Below are 17,063 nucleotides of genomic sequence, written 5' to 3' on the forward strand. Positions count from 1 at the left end.
GGTTCTGCTATGATTAGTGTCTGGTGGAAAGCTTCAGCTGATATTTCTTTTGCAACATCTCAATCAACAATTGGTCCAGTTATCAATGCTATTTCCAAGTTTTGAACAACTTGACTTTCAAGATCTACATGAGCCAATGTTTCCATTTATGAACGTTATATTTTAAGATCTGTGCAAGAACTCGGCTAACAGATGTTTCCATATATCAAAGCTATCCTCAAATATTATGTAATTAGTATTTATGAATTAATAGTTTTACCCAAAATGCAGCTTTTACCCAAAACTGGATTGAATATTGCTTAAAAAAAGGTGTCCAAATAAGTTTCAATATAATTACTTCCAGATCTAGAGTAATTACTTATATTTATAGTGAGACAGCAGAAAAAAAGCCAATATTTCCAAATTAGAAGAATAATACATCTTTAATCAGTTATATTAAAAACAATGCTGTGCAAGTAGTTAGTTGCCATCCTTGCAAGAGATGAAACATCATATTAACCTGTCCTACTCATCAACCGACAATGGATATATACCAAAATCACCACTTGATACAGGCCCATACTTGTCTTACTCTGTTTCTATGTCATTGATCCCCTGGATCGTGGGCTCTATTCAACTTAAGAGGGGTAAAAATGTATGTACAAGTTAGTATAAGCTGAATGTTTATGTTATTTTCCTTGAGTTTCAATAATATCATTATTCTTGCTCTAGTCTTCATCTCATGTTGGCATTTTTCTCTCCAGCTTCAGTAGCCAGAGAAGTCATACAATAAATTTTAAACTATAAAATATCTTGTACAACAAACTAAAAGTTAAACATGACTAAAATTCAGGATTAAATACCCAATACATATTGTGAGAATATATTTAAAGCTCTGCAAAGGAAGTTGTTCAGTGAGCATATTCAATTCATATATTCTATTCTTAGCTACCTATTTTGAGAGAAACTTCAATCAGCTTGTTAATAGATCAACAATTTTTGTTTGATCACACATCAGTGAAATGCTTTTACAAGTCATAAATAAAAACAACTCTGAACTGACCATAAAATACAAGAACTATAGGAAGACATCCAGTGGACAACCATCAGGGTTGACAGATAAAAAAAATCATAGGTCTTTGATGTCTTTTTATGCAATCTTAGCAAACTATATGAGTTAAGGCTAAACTTAAAAACTTAGTTCACAAATTTTCAGCAAAAATGAAAAACAAAATTAACCAATATAGAAAAGGAACTGATCCTACTAATGATCGGTGAGGAATCTCACATTTTATTTATTTTCCTATTCCTTCTTATAGATTTCCTAGCTTCCACATGGTTGAACACAATAAACTTAAATGCTTTTCAGACGTTGTCCTTCTAGAGCTTCAGTAATATTAATCAGAAAAGGATTTCTTGGCCTAACTTGAATCTAAAGTAACTAAAAGCAATTACAAACAGCAGTCAGCGTAATAAGATAATTTTTAGAGCACAAAATCGTAATGGTATTGTGGTTCTTGACAAAGAAACCTATCATGAAAAAAATGATCAAACTGTTACTGACAAATCTCACTTTAAACTGCCGGATATTAATCCAACTCCAAGAAGAAAAAAGAAGTTAAATATTTGTTCAACCCTATAGTTTTATTTATGAATAAAACAAGTAATTATGTTTTTAAAATCATATTTTTATTTTTGAAAAACACTACATTTTGCTAGGTTTATCTAGTATTGTTAGATGGTAGCATTTGAGCAACAGAACAGTACAACCTTCACTTTTGTTATGACATCTTTCATTGAATATTTGGATAAAACTTACTCTGACGTGTTATGTCAAAAAACTTTGAGAAGTTGCTTTTCATTCAAAAATGATGAAACATAACCCATAAATTTCTTTCTTGTAAATTATAATTGCTGATGATTATTAGAAATATACAATTTAATCTCCTCAAAGTATAAGGAAGTATAGACATATCTCAACATAACAACACAATCACTTGTTTAATGACTACTTAAAATAAATATCTCCAGCTGACATTTATCTACAAGTGAAAAGTTTTAAGTAAAGGTTTTAACTTTTTGATTACTTTCAAGTAAATACTTGAAATAAAAATATAATAACATATCCAAAAAGATTTCCATTCAGGAACATTCAAAATGTAATTTGATATCTGAAAAACAAGACACTAGTTCACAACAATGATTCTTTAAAAAAAACCTTGATTTTTCCAAACCATCTCAAATTAACAAAAGTGCTTTTCCCTCACCTTCCAAACAACTGTCCTATCAAATATCCCAGACTTTTTCCACAAATTGATAAACTGTGTATGTTAATACCCAGTTTAAAACAGGCATAATTAAAAGCCTTATAACCTCTAAAATTATATCAAGACATTTTTTCATTAAAATCAAAAAGTCAATTCTGTTGTTTCATATATCACTGTAAATACCCCAATGATATGAACAGTTTTAAATGATTCAACTCACTCTGTGAAATTTGATTCTTTTTTGATGTTCAAGCAAGAACACATACTAAAATCGTTTTTATTGCAGTTGAACAAATCTGACAAATTTTCCAATGACTCTCACATTTTTGTACATCACATATACATGGTTTATGAAAAATTAATAAACAAAGTTCTCCTTTATGTCCTACAGTTCTTGCTTATCATACTTATAACTATTACCTCAGAAAATTTGTGTCTTGCATATTTGCCTTTCATATCACTAAAGCTTTTTTTTGTCAAAAACTTGAATCTTTAATCACAAAACTAAGATTCGAACCTGGGTGCCTTTATGGTTGGTTAGCTTTGAAGTAAGAAACTATTCATACAAGTACCTGTTAAAGAAGCAGTTTACTGAGCTCTAAAATGTTATCAAAAGGACTCCAACCCCAGGACTTTGTTAGCTGTTTCCATCATAAAAACATTTGTTCACTTTTCCACTTCCAATACAAATTTTCCGTTTCAGAATATTCATTATGACCAAATCAACAGCCTAGACCTGAGAGACCCAGTTTCATCTGTTTTAGCAAATTTATTCATGGTTAGAGTTGAAGACATTACCATTTTGACTTCACTCCATCCTCTAGTTTTCTTGATTTGTTATGTTGATGACATTTTTATGGCCTTTAAGGAAATTGATTAAATCAATATTCTTTTTTTCACATTTGCATGCAATGCACTCCAACATCATGCAAGTTGAAGATGAAGTTGCTTGAAATTTTTTTTTAATTTTAGTGATTGAAAGAAATAAAAACAGACTTTACACCAGTGTTTTCCATAAAGATGTACATTCAGAAATTTATATCCATTGGAATTCTTTCCATGGTCCAAACAAAAAATAGGGATCATACAGTCTTTTTTTTTAAAGCTTAAAATATCTTTTCCCCTCAACAAACTTTTAACATAAATAAACACTCCTCTATTTTGGCATTGTTATGTTTATGACACATTTATAGGTTTTTTTCTGACAAAGACTTAGTTCAGTCCTTTCATAATTATATAAATGCACTGTTTCCTAAAATTCAGTTCAGGAAAGAAGTTTAAGAAAATACTTCTCTTCTATTTTTAAATGTTTTGGCTTGAAAGTTGAATATTCTTTTGTTACATTAGCATTCAGTTAAGGTAAATGTATAAATCTCTATACTAGTCTTCCATCCATAACTGTAGCTATAAATTTAATATTGTCAAACCATTTTAACACAATGCAAAGTCTCTCAGCAACACAGACAAAAAACTAGAAGTGGAAAAACAACCTTTGTTTGAGAGTTTATCATCCAGGAATTGCTTCAAATATCTTGAAGATTACCCCAGCCTATAAAAACTAGAAACTGATTTTAAAAACTGTTTTTTATTCTCTGCAATTTTTCAGGTTTTTCACTGGTTTAACAAGATTGTGGAATAGATTTATAACTTTTATATCACATATAACTTTGAAATAAAAAAAATGTTCATGTTATATTTCAGTCTAAGCAGCTTTTTATAAAAAAATATCATACATCTACCAACAATGTAATTTAACAGGCTAAATGTCCACATCGCAATACTGTTTATATTAGGGAAACAGGAAGAAACTTAACCAGCAGACTTAAGAAAACAGATCCAGTCTATCACATTTTTATACATTCCTGTAAATGTTATAATTTCAACATAATGTATTTTCAAATAAAAAAAAATACTGCTCTGTAAAAAACAAAAGAAGCATTTTAAATAAAACACTTCCAATCAAGTATAAAACAACATCCAGAATCAACCCTTTATATTTTTAAGAATGGAGCCAGCTTGACACTACAGACTAGCCTATTGTAACTATGTCAGTGAAATGCAGTATATAAACTTAACATTTAAGTACTACAAGGGACCTGTTGATCAATCTAGTCTGTCCCATTCAATAAACTATATATACATGTATCATTCAAAGCCAACCCTTATCATTCAAATATCTATTATGCTTTCCTTTAAATTCCTATAAAGTTACTGCTTTCACCACATCTGAAAGCAATCCATTTCAAAGACCAACTCCTACCCTGATGAAAGTTATATTTGTGTTCCTTATTCTTACCATTCCCACCATTACTAAGTATGAAAAAAGATGATGTATCAACACTATCATTTCCCTTTCAAATCTTTAATACCTCAATAAGATCCCCTATATGTCTTATTTTTTCAAGAGAAAACAATTTGAGAAATTTCAGCCTCTCCTTGTATGACAACCCCTCCATTCCAGGCACCATTCTAGTAACCCTACTCTGAATCTTTTCAAACAGTTCAATGTTTTTCATAAAATAAGGAGCCCAAGACTGAATACAATATTCCATATGTGACCTAACCAATGATCTATAAAATGAAATTATAACCTCTTTAGACTTGTATTCAATATTTCTGTAGATATAACCTAAAATCCTATTTGCTTTTCCACTAGCCATAGCAAAGTCAAGCCACAAAGTAAGAGGTTCCACTGGTGAATGGATGTTTTCTTTAGTAAGACTCCACGAGGGAGACAGATATTTCAAAACTGTTCAGGACTGTTTTCATCAGGGAACCTAGTAGGAGCAATGATACTCTAGATTTATTGTTAACTTCTAGTATAGAAACAGTGTAGACTAGGGAACATCCGAGTGCACGTCATCGTTGCTCAGTTAGGTTTGATGTTTTACTATATATGGAATCAAGAATGATAATATTTTGGTCAAAAAAATTTCAAAAAAGCAAAATCTGTAGGGATGAGACAAGAATTATCTGTTGTGACTTGAGCAACTGAATTAACTGCAGATATTGATCAAATGTGGAAGATTTTTAAAAATAATTTTTTAATATTCAAGATAAGCATGCTCCTCATAGAGAAAAAAAGGGGGACTACAAGTAAAAAACCATATACAGGATAAAATTAAAGAAAAGCATCAAAAAGTTAACATTTTCCTTACCTAAAAATGTGTTCTTTCAGAAAATAGCATTAAAAAGGGGAAGTCCATGGAGTGTGACAAAAATTAGGTGGAGGGATAGCTATATTCAGTAAGAAATCATATTCATCTCAAGCAAGTAGAACTCTTTGCTCAAAAGAAGTGGTAGAGCAAAGTTATTGTCAGAAGAATCTCTTGCTGGGTGCTTGTCACTAAGGTTGGCAGAATGGCAGATAGCTCGACCATCTATTATCTCATATGCAGACAACTGAGCATGGATGTATAGTGTGGTTCAGATTATAAGTCAGAACAAACCATACTGAAGAAATACTTATGTGAGATACTCACCACAAAAATCAGGTAGAGGGAATAGCTTCACTGACCTATGTCATTAAGTGAACCTAAGACCCATCTGCCAGGACTTAAGCAATAGGAATAGCTTGTTGCACTGCCCAATGAGGAACTCTCCATATTAACTTCCACAGCAACTTGGAACCGGAGAAGCAAGGGTTCTTCCATACTCCACTAGAAAAAAATGGGAGAGGAAATTGTGTGGAGAAGAACACCAGAGAGGTGCAATGACCATTATCATTAGGTACAATTACCTAAAATTAGGTCCCACATTGAGAGACAGTGCAATGAGTTAATGCAACTAACCACAGCAGGTGCAAGGGCAGGCACACACACACTTGATGCAGTCTTCTTTTTAGTCAAGTGATGTGAAGAATGGCCTGGAAGATATATATATACACACACACATACTGCTGAAACAGTCTTACAGAAACCCCATCTCAACAGCAGGCACTGAGCAGGGGTGGATAGGCTTAACACTTTCTGTACTCCCCTGTTCAATGCAGAAGTTGGGTAAGTATTCTCTACGAGGCAACACTGGCCACTCAGTGGGTTCCATCATCTCTATAATATAGATATACACATCTGTTAAGTAAATAGTTGTGAAACCTGAAAAAAAAGGAAAGAAAAGAGAAATTAACAACTCACCACCAGTACCACTGTAACGAGTGGAGATTGGTGACTGGAAGCCAGGGTAGGTGAAACCACCATGTGGTGTAAGTAATAGGAGATTAACGTGTCAAAGTTGTCCAAATCCCCAACTGATAAATTATCACATACAGGGGAAATTGATCCAATCACCCTCCCAAACCATCAAAATTTTGGAAGCAGTTCAGACAGAAGATGAACCTGTCCCTGAAGTAGATAGTGTGGGAGGAGATGAAGGCAAAATTGAGTGATGGCTCCTGCAAGAGGAAAGGGAAAGAAATATATCTAAAGCATATAAATGGAGATTGAACCACAACAGACACAAAGAATCCTCAGCCACAATTATAGAGTCTGGAATTGGCGGGGAGATGGAAAGGCAGTGATGACAGGACATACATAATGGGAGCAAATTCACTGAAAACACCAGAGGATGGAAAAATCACACTGTAAGAATGGTGCAGGCCTAAGTAAGATAGTTGATCCACCACACTTGAGCATTTGATATGTGATAGATTGATAACTGAATGTGGTGGTGGTAAGCACAAAAGAGAAAGTACAGAGCCTCTTAACCACCATAACATATTAGGAAATAGATCTAAATTATGCATTTTTTGTTCTAGAATGACTGCACATTTTAACAGAAAACCGCAAATGTTTATTCTAAATAGCTAAAATCTCATAAAAGTATACATCTAATTATATTTATCAATTTGTTTGTTTTATTGAACAGTGTCTGACAAACAATAGTGCCAAGGAAGTTGTAAGTTACATGGTGCACGTGCAGGTTACGTTACCATATCAAATACCATAAAACTGGCCTTAGCTTTGTACTAGCACACCATTATTTTGTAAAATACAATCACATTTCGGTTGTCATACATATGTATACATACTATTATTATTTACAAATAAATTGTTAATTTTCAGTTATTTTCCTTAAAACATGGAACAGTAAATAAAAAATATAGAAAAGAATGATTTCTTCTTAGAATGTTACGAGGATTCTTTGTAGTTTGTAGTTGCCTGCAATAATTTGCTAAGCCTCGTCCGATCACACACATAGAGGATGTAAAAATTTTTTTTGTAGATTTTATATATATATATTTTGAAATAACAAAAGTTATAAATTACTATACCAATATCACAAAATTCTGCCGTATTTTTCAGGCTTCTTAATTAAACTGTATTTAGGTAAAATAAAATCTCATTTCGGATCACCATTTCAACTTGCTACCAGTCATCAAAGTTCCAAGGAAAAAATGACAAATTTTCCAGCCTAAACACTTTATAAAAGGAAGAGGTGAGTGGAGCTACTGTGTTGGATTCACTAAATGTAATATCTCAGCAAACAGAAAAGGTAGGAGGTTCTTATTTTATATTCTAGCTTGTCTATATCAGTATTCTAAGTTGTAAGAAACTATAGACATTGTATTGTGGCCATTATAAATTCTAATCTGAAGACAAATACCATGGGACACACAAAAATCAATATTTAACAATTTGTTTTAAAAATTTACTTTTGAATTAAGATATTAATTGATGTATAATACTAAAATTTGATGCCTAATTTATTGCCATACATTCATAAAATAATAGTAGAATAAAATTTTAAATGTAATTCTACAAATGTGATGACATGCCCTCTGACTCCTTCCAGTAGCAATAAGATTAATGTATTATCCTTTTTTGTACTTAACAACGAGAATGGTATAACTAGAGGACACAAATACAAGTTTTGGCAGGATAGAAGTCATACTGGGCTAAAACAATTTTTTTTTTCTACAAGGTAGTTGGCCTTTGGAATGGTTGCCTTCTGATGTAGTGGATGCAGTAAATTTAAAGGAAGGCTTGATGAATATTTCATTGATCAGGGCTGGCTGTGAGTGTTATGAATTTAATAATGGGACAGCCAAGATGAACCAACAGGTACATCTTTAAATGTTCTATGCTATTTGACAGAATTTAGTAATGGGACAGCCTAGATGAACCAACAGGTACATCTTTAAATGTTCTATGCTATTTGACAGAGTGCCATTAACAATATGCTGAGTGTTATTGTTATGTAGCTTAACGTAAATCTAGTGAGTGTATGTATCTACTAACCTTTCTTAATTCAGGTGGAAACTGAAGACTGTTATCCTTAGCACAAGAAAGACAAAATCTTTTGCTGAAGTAAATACTGCACTCCTATGTAAGATGACAAACACAAGTTACATTAGAAAATTAATGAATTTAAAAGTGATTAACTTCCCTTGAAGTATACACTAACTTTTCTGTCTGCAATTCTACTGATATTATATACATGTTATATTCTAACAAGTTATATTTAGTTACATAAATCAACCTGTGGTCAATATGTTTCTTTCTATTTTTATTTAAATCATGTTTTTTGTTATTTTACCTATCTTTCTTAAAATGCAGTCTGTCAAAATTTGTATACAAATGGTATAAAGGTACATGATGCAGCATTAAAAGATGTAAACTAAACCTTGCAGTTAAAACATTTAACAAAAGAAGGATAGTAACTCAAAATGTCATCTAATACAGAGAAATTTCAATGGCAATAATTTAATTTCTTTAGTTTGCTTTAATTAGTCCTTTTTACGTTATGCCTATCTAGCTTCTCCAATACTCTACAGTGATTGTGGCCATTTTGTATGAAATGTTTGCTTCCAAAGCAAGACTACATTCACACATACCTCTGCTTGACAAACTATATTTTTACAAAGGCTACAATGTCCACCCAATAGCAGAAAAATACCTTCTCCAGCAGGAGAAAAGGGGTCTTTAGCAAGGTAAACATCTTCAAGAAACCTGAAAAACAATATACATATATATAATACACACACAAATCATGTTCAGAGAAAGATAAAATGTTCATTGTTGCTTCAAACTGTTTCATTTTTTAAAGAACTTATTATATTAATGTTAATTCAGTCCTTCAGAAATACCCTGCATGTATTTTTTCAATCAGAATGTTAATAATTGTTGGTCTTCTTAATCAAATAACACTTTACACCTACTTTTGGTTTACATATTGGTATCACAATTAGTTAATATTTATAGTTATTTATAAACATGCTTTATCCTAAAACAAAATATTCTTATAATTTGTTAGTATTTATTCTAGCATATGAGTATAATGATAATGGGACATTATCCCATTTTTTGGTTATTACTTGTACTTTAATTTTTAATAGATACTTCATAAAGAATGTATGGAAATGTATAAACTACTTCATATGAAGCCTCAAGGTAATAATAATCTTCTTGGTCTTAAATCAAAAATTCCTATAAATTCTGTTTGATACGGGTAAGGGCTTTTTGTGTTTTATCAATAATCACACCTAAATCCTTATCTGTTTTTACTCTCCTACAACACTAGTTCTTCTGTCATACAGTAAGTCCTTTCAAAATTTTCATATCCCAAGTACTTAAATGAGATTTAAATAAAAAAAATCAATGGGATTAATAAGATGGCATATAAACAACAAAAATCCATTTGGTCCTTTAAGGCTGCTCTTACATACCCACTCCGACAAAAAGTAACAATTTAAGTCCACCCTTTATTTTCAGGAAATTATATATTCTCCTCTTTAAACACTATACTATAAAGAGCTGTCCTCAACTACTGCAGATGACAACTAGTTAATTAATCTAGTTTGACTGAACTCCATTTGTAACAACCCTCCACTTTCTTTCATCCAGCGACTCTTCTATCCAATTTGCTATCTTATCCCCAACACCTATAGAGATAATTTTTTTTTACAAACCTTTTATGTGGCACCTTTTTAAATGCTTTCTGAAAATTCAGATACACCAAATCTACACCCTTACCCTCATCTAGATAAGCAGTAACCTTTTCAAAGAATGTCAAAAGATTTGTAGTTAAAGAAATTTTCATATTTTCAGCCAACCTTTTCTCACACATCCTTCTCGATGTCCTAATTTCTTGTTTCACCAATTTTATTGATCTCCTGTCATACCAGTCAATTTAAATTTCTTATGCTTTTCTTTAATTTTATGTCTTAAACTCTTTGTGAGCCAACCTGGTTTTTTACTTGCAGCTACCCTTTTCTTTCTATGAGGAGTATGTTTACCTGTAATATTTTAAAATTTATCTTTAAAAATTTTCCACATCTGATCAATGTCTCCAAGTGACTCAGCTGCCCAATTCACAACAGATAATTCTTGTCACATTCCTTCAAAATTTTCTTTTTTTAAATTTGTAACCAAAATATCATTATTCCTTAATTCCATATGCAGCAAAACATCGAAGCTAATATAGCAATGATCACTGGCACCAAAATGTACCCCAATTTCCACCCTCTCAATCATTTCTATATTTGAAGTTAACAATAAATCTAACATTACAATGTTTCTAGCAGGTGAAGAAAGCCATCCTGAACAATTTCCAAAAACATTTCTCCATCATGGTTTGACTCTAGCATTTCTCAATCTATATGCCTGAAATTAAAATTACCCATAATTATGACTTCATTAACTGCTGAAATCTTGTAAAGTTTCTCACTAATTTCATCAATATCATTTGGTGGTCTGTAACAAATTCCCACCAAAAGCCTTTTCCTTTATATCCACTAATAGAAACCCAAATTGATTCAATCTCCTTGCTACTATCTTTAATATCCTCAACTTCAACAGGATGTAACTCACATTTTATTTATAAAGCCACTCTGTCCACCTCTTTAATACTCTATCCTTTTTAAATAGCTTGTAACCCTGTATTTCAAAGACATTTCTGTCATCAAAATCATTTATGTTCAACCATGTTTCAGTTATTCCTATTATATCAAAATCCTCCATTCCTATCTATTTTATTTCTTATACTTCTAGCATTACAATAGTAACAATTAAGCCTATCCTTATTACTACTTCTATACTCATTTCCTTTGCCAAACTTTTCTCTGCCTCTTATTCTTTTTGCATTTAGTTTTTCCTGTCCCTCACCAGTGTCTAGTCCTAGTTTAAAACTTCCCTTACAGCTGAGTTAATAGCCTAAGCAAATAAACCAGACCCTACCCCTACTTAAATGTAAACCATCCAGTTCTAAAAGCTTCCTTCTCAAGTCCAACCAGCCAATCTGCTCATCCTTACATACTAACCTAAACCTAGCATTTAGCCTAGTGACCTACTTATAACTTTATCCCCACAGTTAATTCTGGGCAGTATCCCTGACAAAATTAAGTTATGGCCTTTTTCTATAAATGCCTTTATCAACTCCTTGTACTTAGTAATCAGCTCCTCTGACCAACCATTCTTACATCATTAGTCCCTACATGCACCACAAAAACTGCATCTCTGCTAGCCCCTTTATTAAATCTCCTGCTCTGTCCTATTGATCCCACAGGTAATCTTGTAGACATCAATTAAATCACCCTTTTCTCTTCTTTTCTCGAGAGAAAATAAGTTAAGATCCATGTAAGATAAAATGTTCCATTCCTAGAATCATCCTAATTTTTCTCTGAACACTTTCCAATAGGCCAATATCCCTTGATAGATATGGAGACCAAACTGTAGACTTTTTACTTGAAACCAGTATGTCTATAAATACACTCTAAAATTCTGTTACTGTTACTATATATATATATATGACCAACAGAACACTGCTTTGATGGATTGAATCCATTATCCACCAATATAGCAAGGCCAAGATCCATTTCCTCAGTTGCACTATTGAGTGGGTTCCCATCTATATTGAATGTATGATTCAAGTTATGGTAACTGAAATGCATTACTTTGTACTTACTCTAATTAAAGGTCATTTGCCAAATATTTGTCCATGCAATGTGTTAACTGATCTAAGCCATTTTGTTATATTATTTATAGCCCCCTATACTGCATTAGTCTTTAAGTCTTGGCTGAATAATTTCAACCTTTTTAAAATGTACACACCAATAATTACTTAAGCTTAGAAAACCTTTTACAGGTTTACAATTACATTTTAATCCTATAGGATATTTTCCTGGTACACTTTTTAAATAACAGTAACAACCACGTAGCTGAAAGGTTAACAATTACGTGTTTCGTTAGAATTGTTACAGATCTGTGTCCTTCTTTTCGTTAAAACCACCTGTTCATACAATACAGTCAGACTCAGAAACACGATTTGGCAACACACCAGTCCGTCGAGAGAATGCAAATATCACAAAACTTACATATGCAATAACCACATCGTATTCGTAGGTAATTTAACTTTTAAGGTTAACGTGTAAAGAATTCACAAATTTTATAAGTCAAGAATAAAAATAAAATAACAGCTCCAAGCGGGTAATAATTACCTTAATTTCTTACTCTCACAATTAAAATATCTTAATCTTTATGTTATCAAAACCTATCTTACAACATACAAAATGGACTTAAGAAATGGAGGGCGTTTTCCAAAGTAGTGAAATGTTTCTGTCATTCCACACATATAGCAAGTAAACTTTCTGCAACAATTTTCATCATTATTTTCATCCCCAGTAGCTTGTTCCATCTCACACTATATTTTACATAGGCCTATAGGGCTTTTTCTTTTCTTCAGCAAAATAACCTAGAATCTACTTCCCACCACCATTATACAAACTTGCTTTTATTGAAAGCTCTGGCCCTCTAACAAAAGTTGGTTAATATACGTACTTTATTTTTTATGAGACATAGCGTGTCATCATACGCTTTCACTCATACATAACACTAATAAGCCTGCTCTAGAGGCGGATTATATTTGAGGCAATAATATGAGGTTTAGTTGTTGTTTTTTTTTAACTTAGTCTTTAGTTACGATCATAACAGATCCAGTAGTAAAATTTAGCCCTAGTCCGTTTGACCCTTAATCCGCCCCTGGGCACAGCTTGGTTTATTTTTAATTTCGCGCAAAGCTTACACGAGGGTTATTTGCGCTAGCCGTCCCTAATTTAGCAGTGATAGACTAAAGGGAAGACAGCTAGTCAACATCACCCACCGCCAACTCTTGGGCTACTCTTTCACCAACGAATAGAATGATTGACCATCACATTATAACGCCCTCACGGCTGAAAGGACGAGCATGTTCGGTGACAGGGAATCGAACCCACGACTTTCAGATTGTGAGTTGAGCACCTTGTTCTTTGTGTCTTTGTAAATAAGCACAAAGCTACACAATGGGCTATCTGTGCTCTGCCCACCATGGGTATCGAAACCCGGTTTCTAGTGTCGTAAGTACGCAGACATACCGCTGTGCCACTGGGGGGCCAAGCACAGATAGTACAATGAGTAACTTTATCTTTATAAACAGAACTAACACATTTGATAACCATAATAACGAGAGGAGCAAGGACAGAGTTTATAAAGGAATAAGGCCGTAATTTATTAATTGCATTGAGAAAAAAAAAGACAAAATTAGTGAAAGAACAAAAGAAGTTATTGAATAGAATCTAGATTTACTAACGAGAAATTAACAGCAAAAACGGTACTTAAACTTAATAAAAGAAAAATTAATAAATGTTAAAATGGAACTGGAGCTAAACGTTTCAGGTAGCCAATTCTAATTTTGAACTACAGACCAGAAATAAAGCAACCAGCCAACAGAACTCACTGTCAAAAGGCTTTGTCTAGCTTTTTGGCCTAAATAATGGAACTGTCTTTCTTTTCATTTTTAATGTGGTCACAACGCAATGCATAAAACATGTTCAGTGTCATAACATCTAGAATTTTGGCTCATTTGATCCTCAGCAGAACATACTGTTAAGTCTCTGGTCGTTTGTTAATTTTCCGTAGAAATTCTTTCCCAGAAACTTCAGCGATACAAATCCTTTCTTAAATAAAACTAGTTTATTCTTTCTCAATACAACTTTGCAATACACTTAATTTCCACAGTCATTTTAACTTAAACACACACTATAATTCACAACGAACGATCCACGCACTTTACTTACTACCGCGCTTGACTCAATTGTCCGTCTCTACCTCTGCCTGTCTGCAATTCAATTATCTATGCCTTCACTTCTCGCCGGTCTTATATATACAAAATAGAGGGCGTCTAGCAAACACTTAAGCCTTCAGGAATGTTGAGATACTCATTACGTGTTACCAGCGTCACGTGACTTCCGCTGTCGTATCAATACTAATCACTCGATGAAGTACAACCTAAACGTCAAAACTGGACCAATTGAAGGTTAAGGTAGCTGAAATTTAATAAAAATACAACAAATATGGTTGGGAGTTTCAAATATCACAATTGAAAAAAATACTGATTTCACCTTTCTATAACTTCATAAACTATACCTTTAATTTCCTGTATTCGAATAATTTTTCTAAATTTTTGTGCAAGTGTTCTGTATGTAGTTTGTGTTGTCCCCATAAATAGGATGTGGAAAGGTCGTAAATCTGTATTATTTCTTTAGATTAGACAAAAGTTACGCACCCCAACTACTGTTCAAGAAAGCATATATTTAATTGACCCAGATTCTGAGTCATGCCGCCTTGAACGAAGTCATTACAGATAAAGTGCCTTGCAAAATAATTCATCCCCTGCAAAGTTTCCACATTTTGTTGTTGTCTGAGCTTGCAATCATGAAACTTTCAAATGGGATAATATATTTAGAATCTACACGATCTACTCCAAACTGAGAAAGCTAAAAAAGTTGATATTACGTAAGTTAGATTTTCAAAGAAAAATTAGACTATTCTCAATTGCATAAGTATTCAATTCCAAAATGACTTGAGATCAGGCCATCTTTCCAAAGTAAGCAGCCAGAAAAGCAGAACACTGGTTACATATGCCACTGTGAAGTCAACAGTGACTTTGAAAGACTTGAAGACTCTGAGATGGGAGTTAGTGTTCATTCATACACGGATGATATCCCGGTCCCTACATAAAGCTGGTGTGCATGGGCGAGTGGTAAGAAAGAAGCTATTACTGAAAAAGAATCATCTTAAATCTCGTATGGAGTTTCGACAAAAATATATATATATGATATTGAAGACATGTGGCAGAAGGTTTTGTGGACAGACTACACAAAAATTGAGCTTTTTGGTCTATATCAAAAGCGTTACATCTGGCACAAGCCCAACATATCCCATCACCGAGTCAACACCATCCCAACTGTCAAAGCATGGTGGTGGCAGCATCATGTTATAGGGATGCTTCTTATCAGCAGGAATTGGGAACCTTGTCAGGATTGAGAGGAAGAGGGGTGGCGGAAAGTACAGGTGAATCCTAAAGGAAAACCTGCTTGAGTCAGCCGAGAATCTAAAACTGGGTCGAAAATTCACATTTCAGCAGGACAATGACTCAAAGCACAAGGCCAGAGCCACAATTGAGTGGTTTCAAAAGAAGAAAATAAATGTCCTGTAGTGGCCCAGTCAAAGTCTTGACTTTAATCCAATGGAAAATTTATGGCGAGGCTTAAAGGTTGTCGTCCATCAAAGATTCCCAATGAACTTGTCAGAATTTGAGCAATTCTTCCAGGAAGAATGGGCAAACATTACACCATCCCATTTTCAAAAGCTGGTAGAGACCTATCCAAGAAGACTCACAGCAGTACTTGCTGCCAAAGGTGCTTTAACCAAGAACTGACCTTGGGGGCTGAATACTTATAAAATTAGCAAATTCCAATTTATATATTTTCTAGGCAGGTTTTGCCAACATTCAACCTCCTTCACACATGACAGTGTTAAGTTTGATCATTAGAGTTTTGAAGAAACACAAGTTCATCAAAAAAAATTGTTTACATTATTTGTATCTCATCAAAATGTGACATTATTGGTAGGGGGTGAATACTTTTGCAAGGCACTGTAACTTAAAAGCTAATGACTGAAAGGAAGTGGTAGTCCTTGCTTTCCAAAGTATTGAGTTTTGGTTCACAGTCACATGTTCTCAAAATACTGAATGACAATCACTCGATTACATACAGTTTGGACAGTACATACAGCTTAAAGTGTATTGTGACTCTTACTATTGTTACGTCTCTGGTCGTTAGTTAATTTTCCGTAAAAATTCTTTCCGAAGAAACTTGACCGATACATGTCCTTTCTTAAATAAAACTGGTTTATTCTTTCTGAATACAACTTTGCAATACACTTAATTTCCACAGTCGCGCTATAACAAACGCTATAATTCACAACGAACGTCTCACGTGCTCGACTCAACTGTCCGTATCTATCTCAGTCTGCAGTTCAATTACACATTGCATTCTTGCCGTCACTTCTTAACGGCTTATATATACAAGAATACCGCATATCTAGTAACCTCTCGAGACTTCAGGAAGGGACGTGAACGTTCGAGAATATGAGTGTTACTAGCGTCACGTGACCCCCGCTGTCGTAACACTATCCAAATTATCCAGTGATATTTGTTAACCAGGTATTGGTGCGAAGTCTTAGAATAATTACTTGATCAATCCAATGAATTGTAGCAACATTTCTGTGAGTAGACACACAGTTAGGACAGGTGGGTTTGCTATATGGGAGGATAGGAAATTGATGGTTGGTCTCAACTGTTGCTGATAATAGGAAACTGACAAATCAATATTGTGAAGTGGCCATGTAGTCCATGCTTTTCAAACAAGATTGATAGACTATGCCTTTATATATGCTTCTTTATCAGACACAGGAACGTCGAGAGCCAGCACGGGCCCCCTTTCTCCCTCTCTCTCTTTTTTAACATTTTCAAGAATTTATTAAAAAGAAGATCCTAAATTAGGAC

General features: G+C 33.5%; 1 protein-coding gene across 2 annotated transcripts in view; it reads right to left on the minus strand.

Annotated features, from left to right (window-relative positions):
- Nucleotides 1-12,977, minus strand: part of LOC106456971 (cysteine-rich DPF motif domain-containing protein 1-like) — a 14,604-nt gene extending 1,627 nt beyond the window's left edge. Inside the window, exons 1-4 of one of the 2 annotated variants that reach the window (XM_022382765.1) lie at nt 12,748-12,977; nt 9,079-9,193; nt 8,483-8,566; nt 2,819-3,107 (exon numbers count right to left, since the gene is read on the minus strand). In XM_022382765.1, the coding sequence (XP_022238473.1) occupies nt 3,084-3,107; nt 8,483-8,566; nt 9,079-9,193; nt 12,748-12,875 (351 nt within the window). In that variant the 5' untranslated portion in view covers nt 12,876-12,977 and the 3' untranslated portion in view covers nt 2,819-3,083. The remainder of the gene's footprint in view (nt 1-2,818; nt 3,108-8,482; nt 8,567-9,078; nt 9,194-12,747) is intronic. The other variant, XM_013916353.2, reaches the window with a different exon arrangement.
- Nucleotides 12,978-17,063: the final 4,086 nt, after the last annotated feature.

This window comes from Limulus polyphemus, unplaced genomic scaffold (assembly GCF_000517525.1).
Source record: "Limulus polyphemus unplaced genomic scaffold, Limulus_polyphemus-2.1.2 Scaffold276, whole genome shotgun sequence".
Taxonomy (NCBI): Eukaryota; Metazoa; Arthropoda; class Merostomata; order Xiphosura; family Limulidae; genus Limulus; species Limulus polyphemus.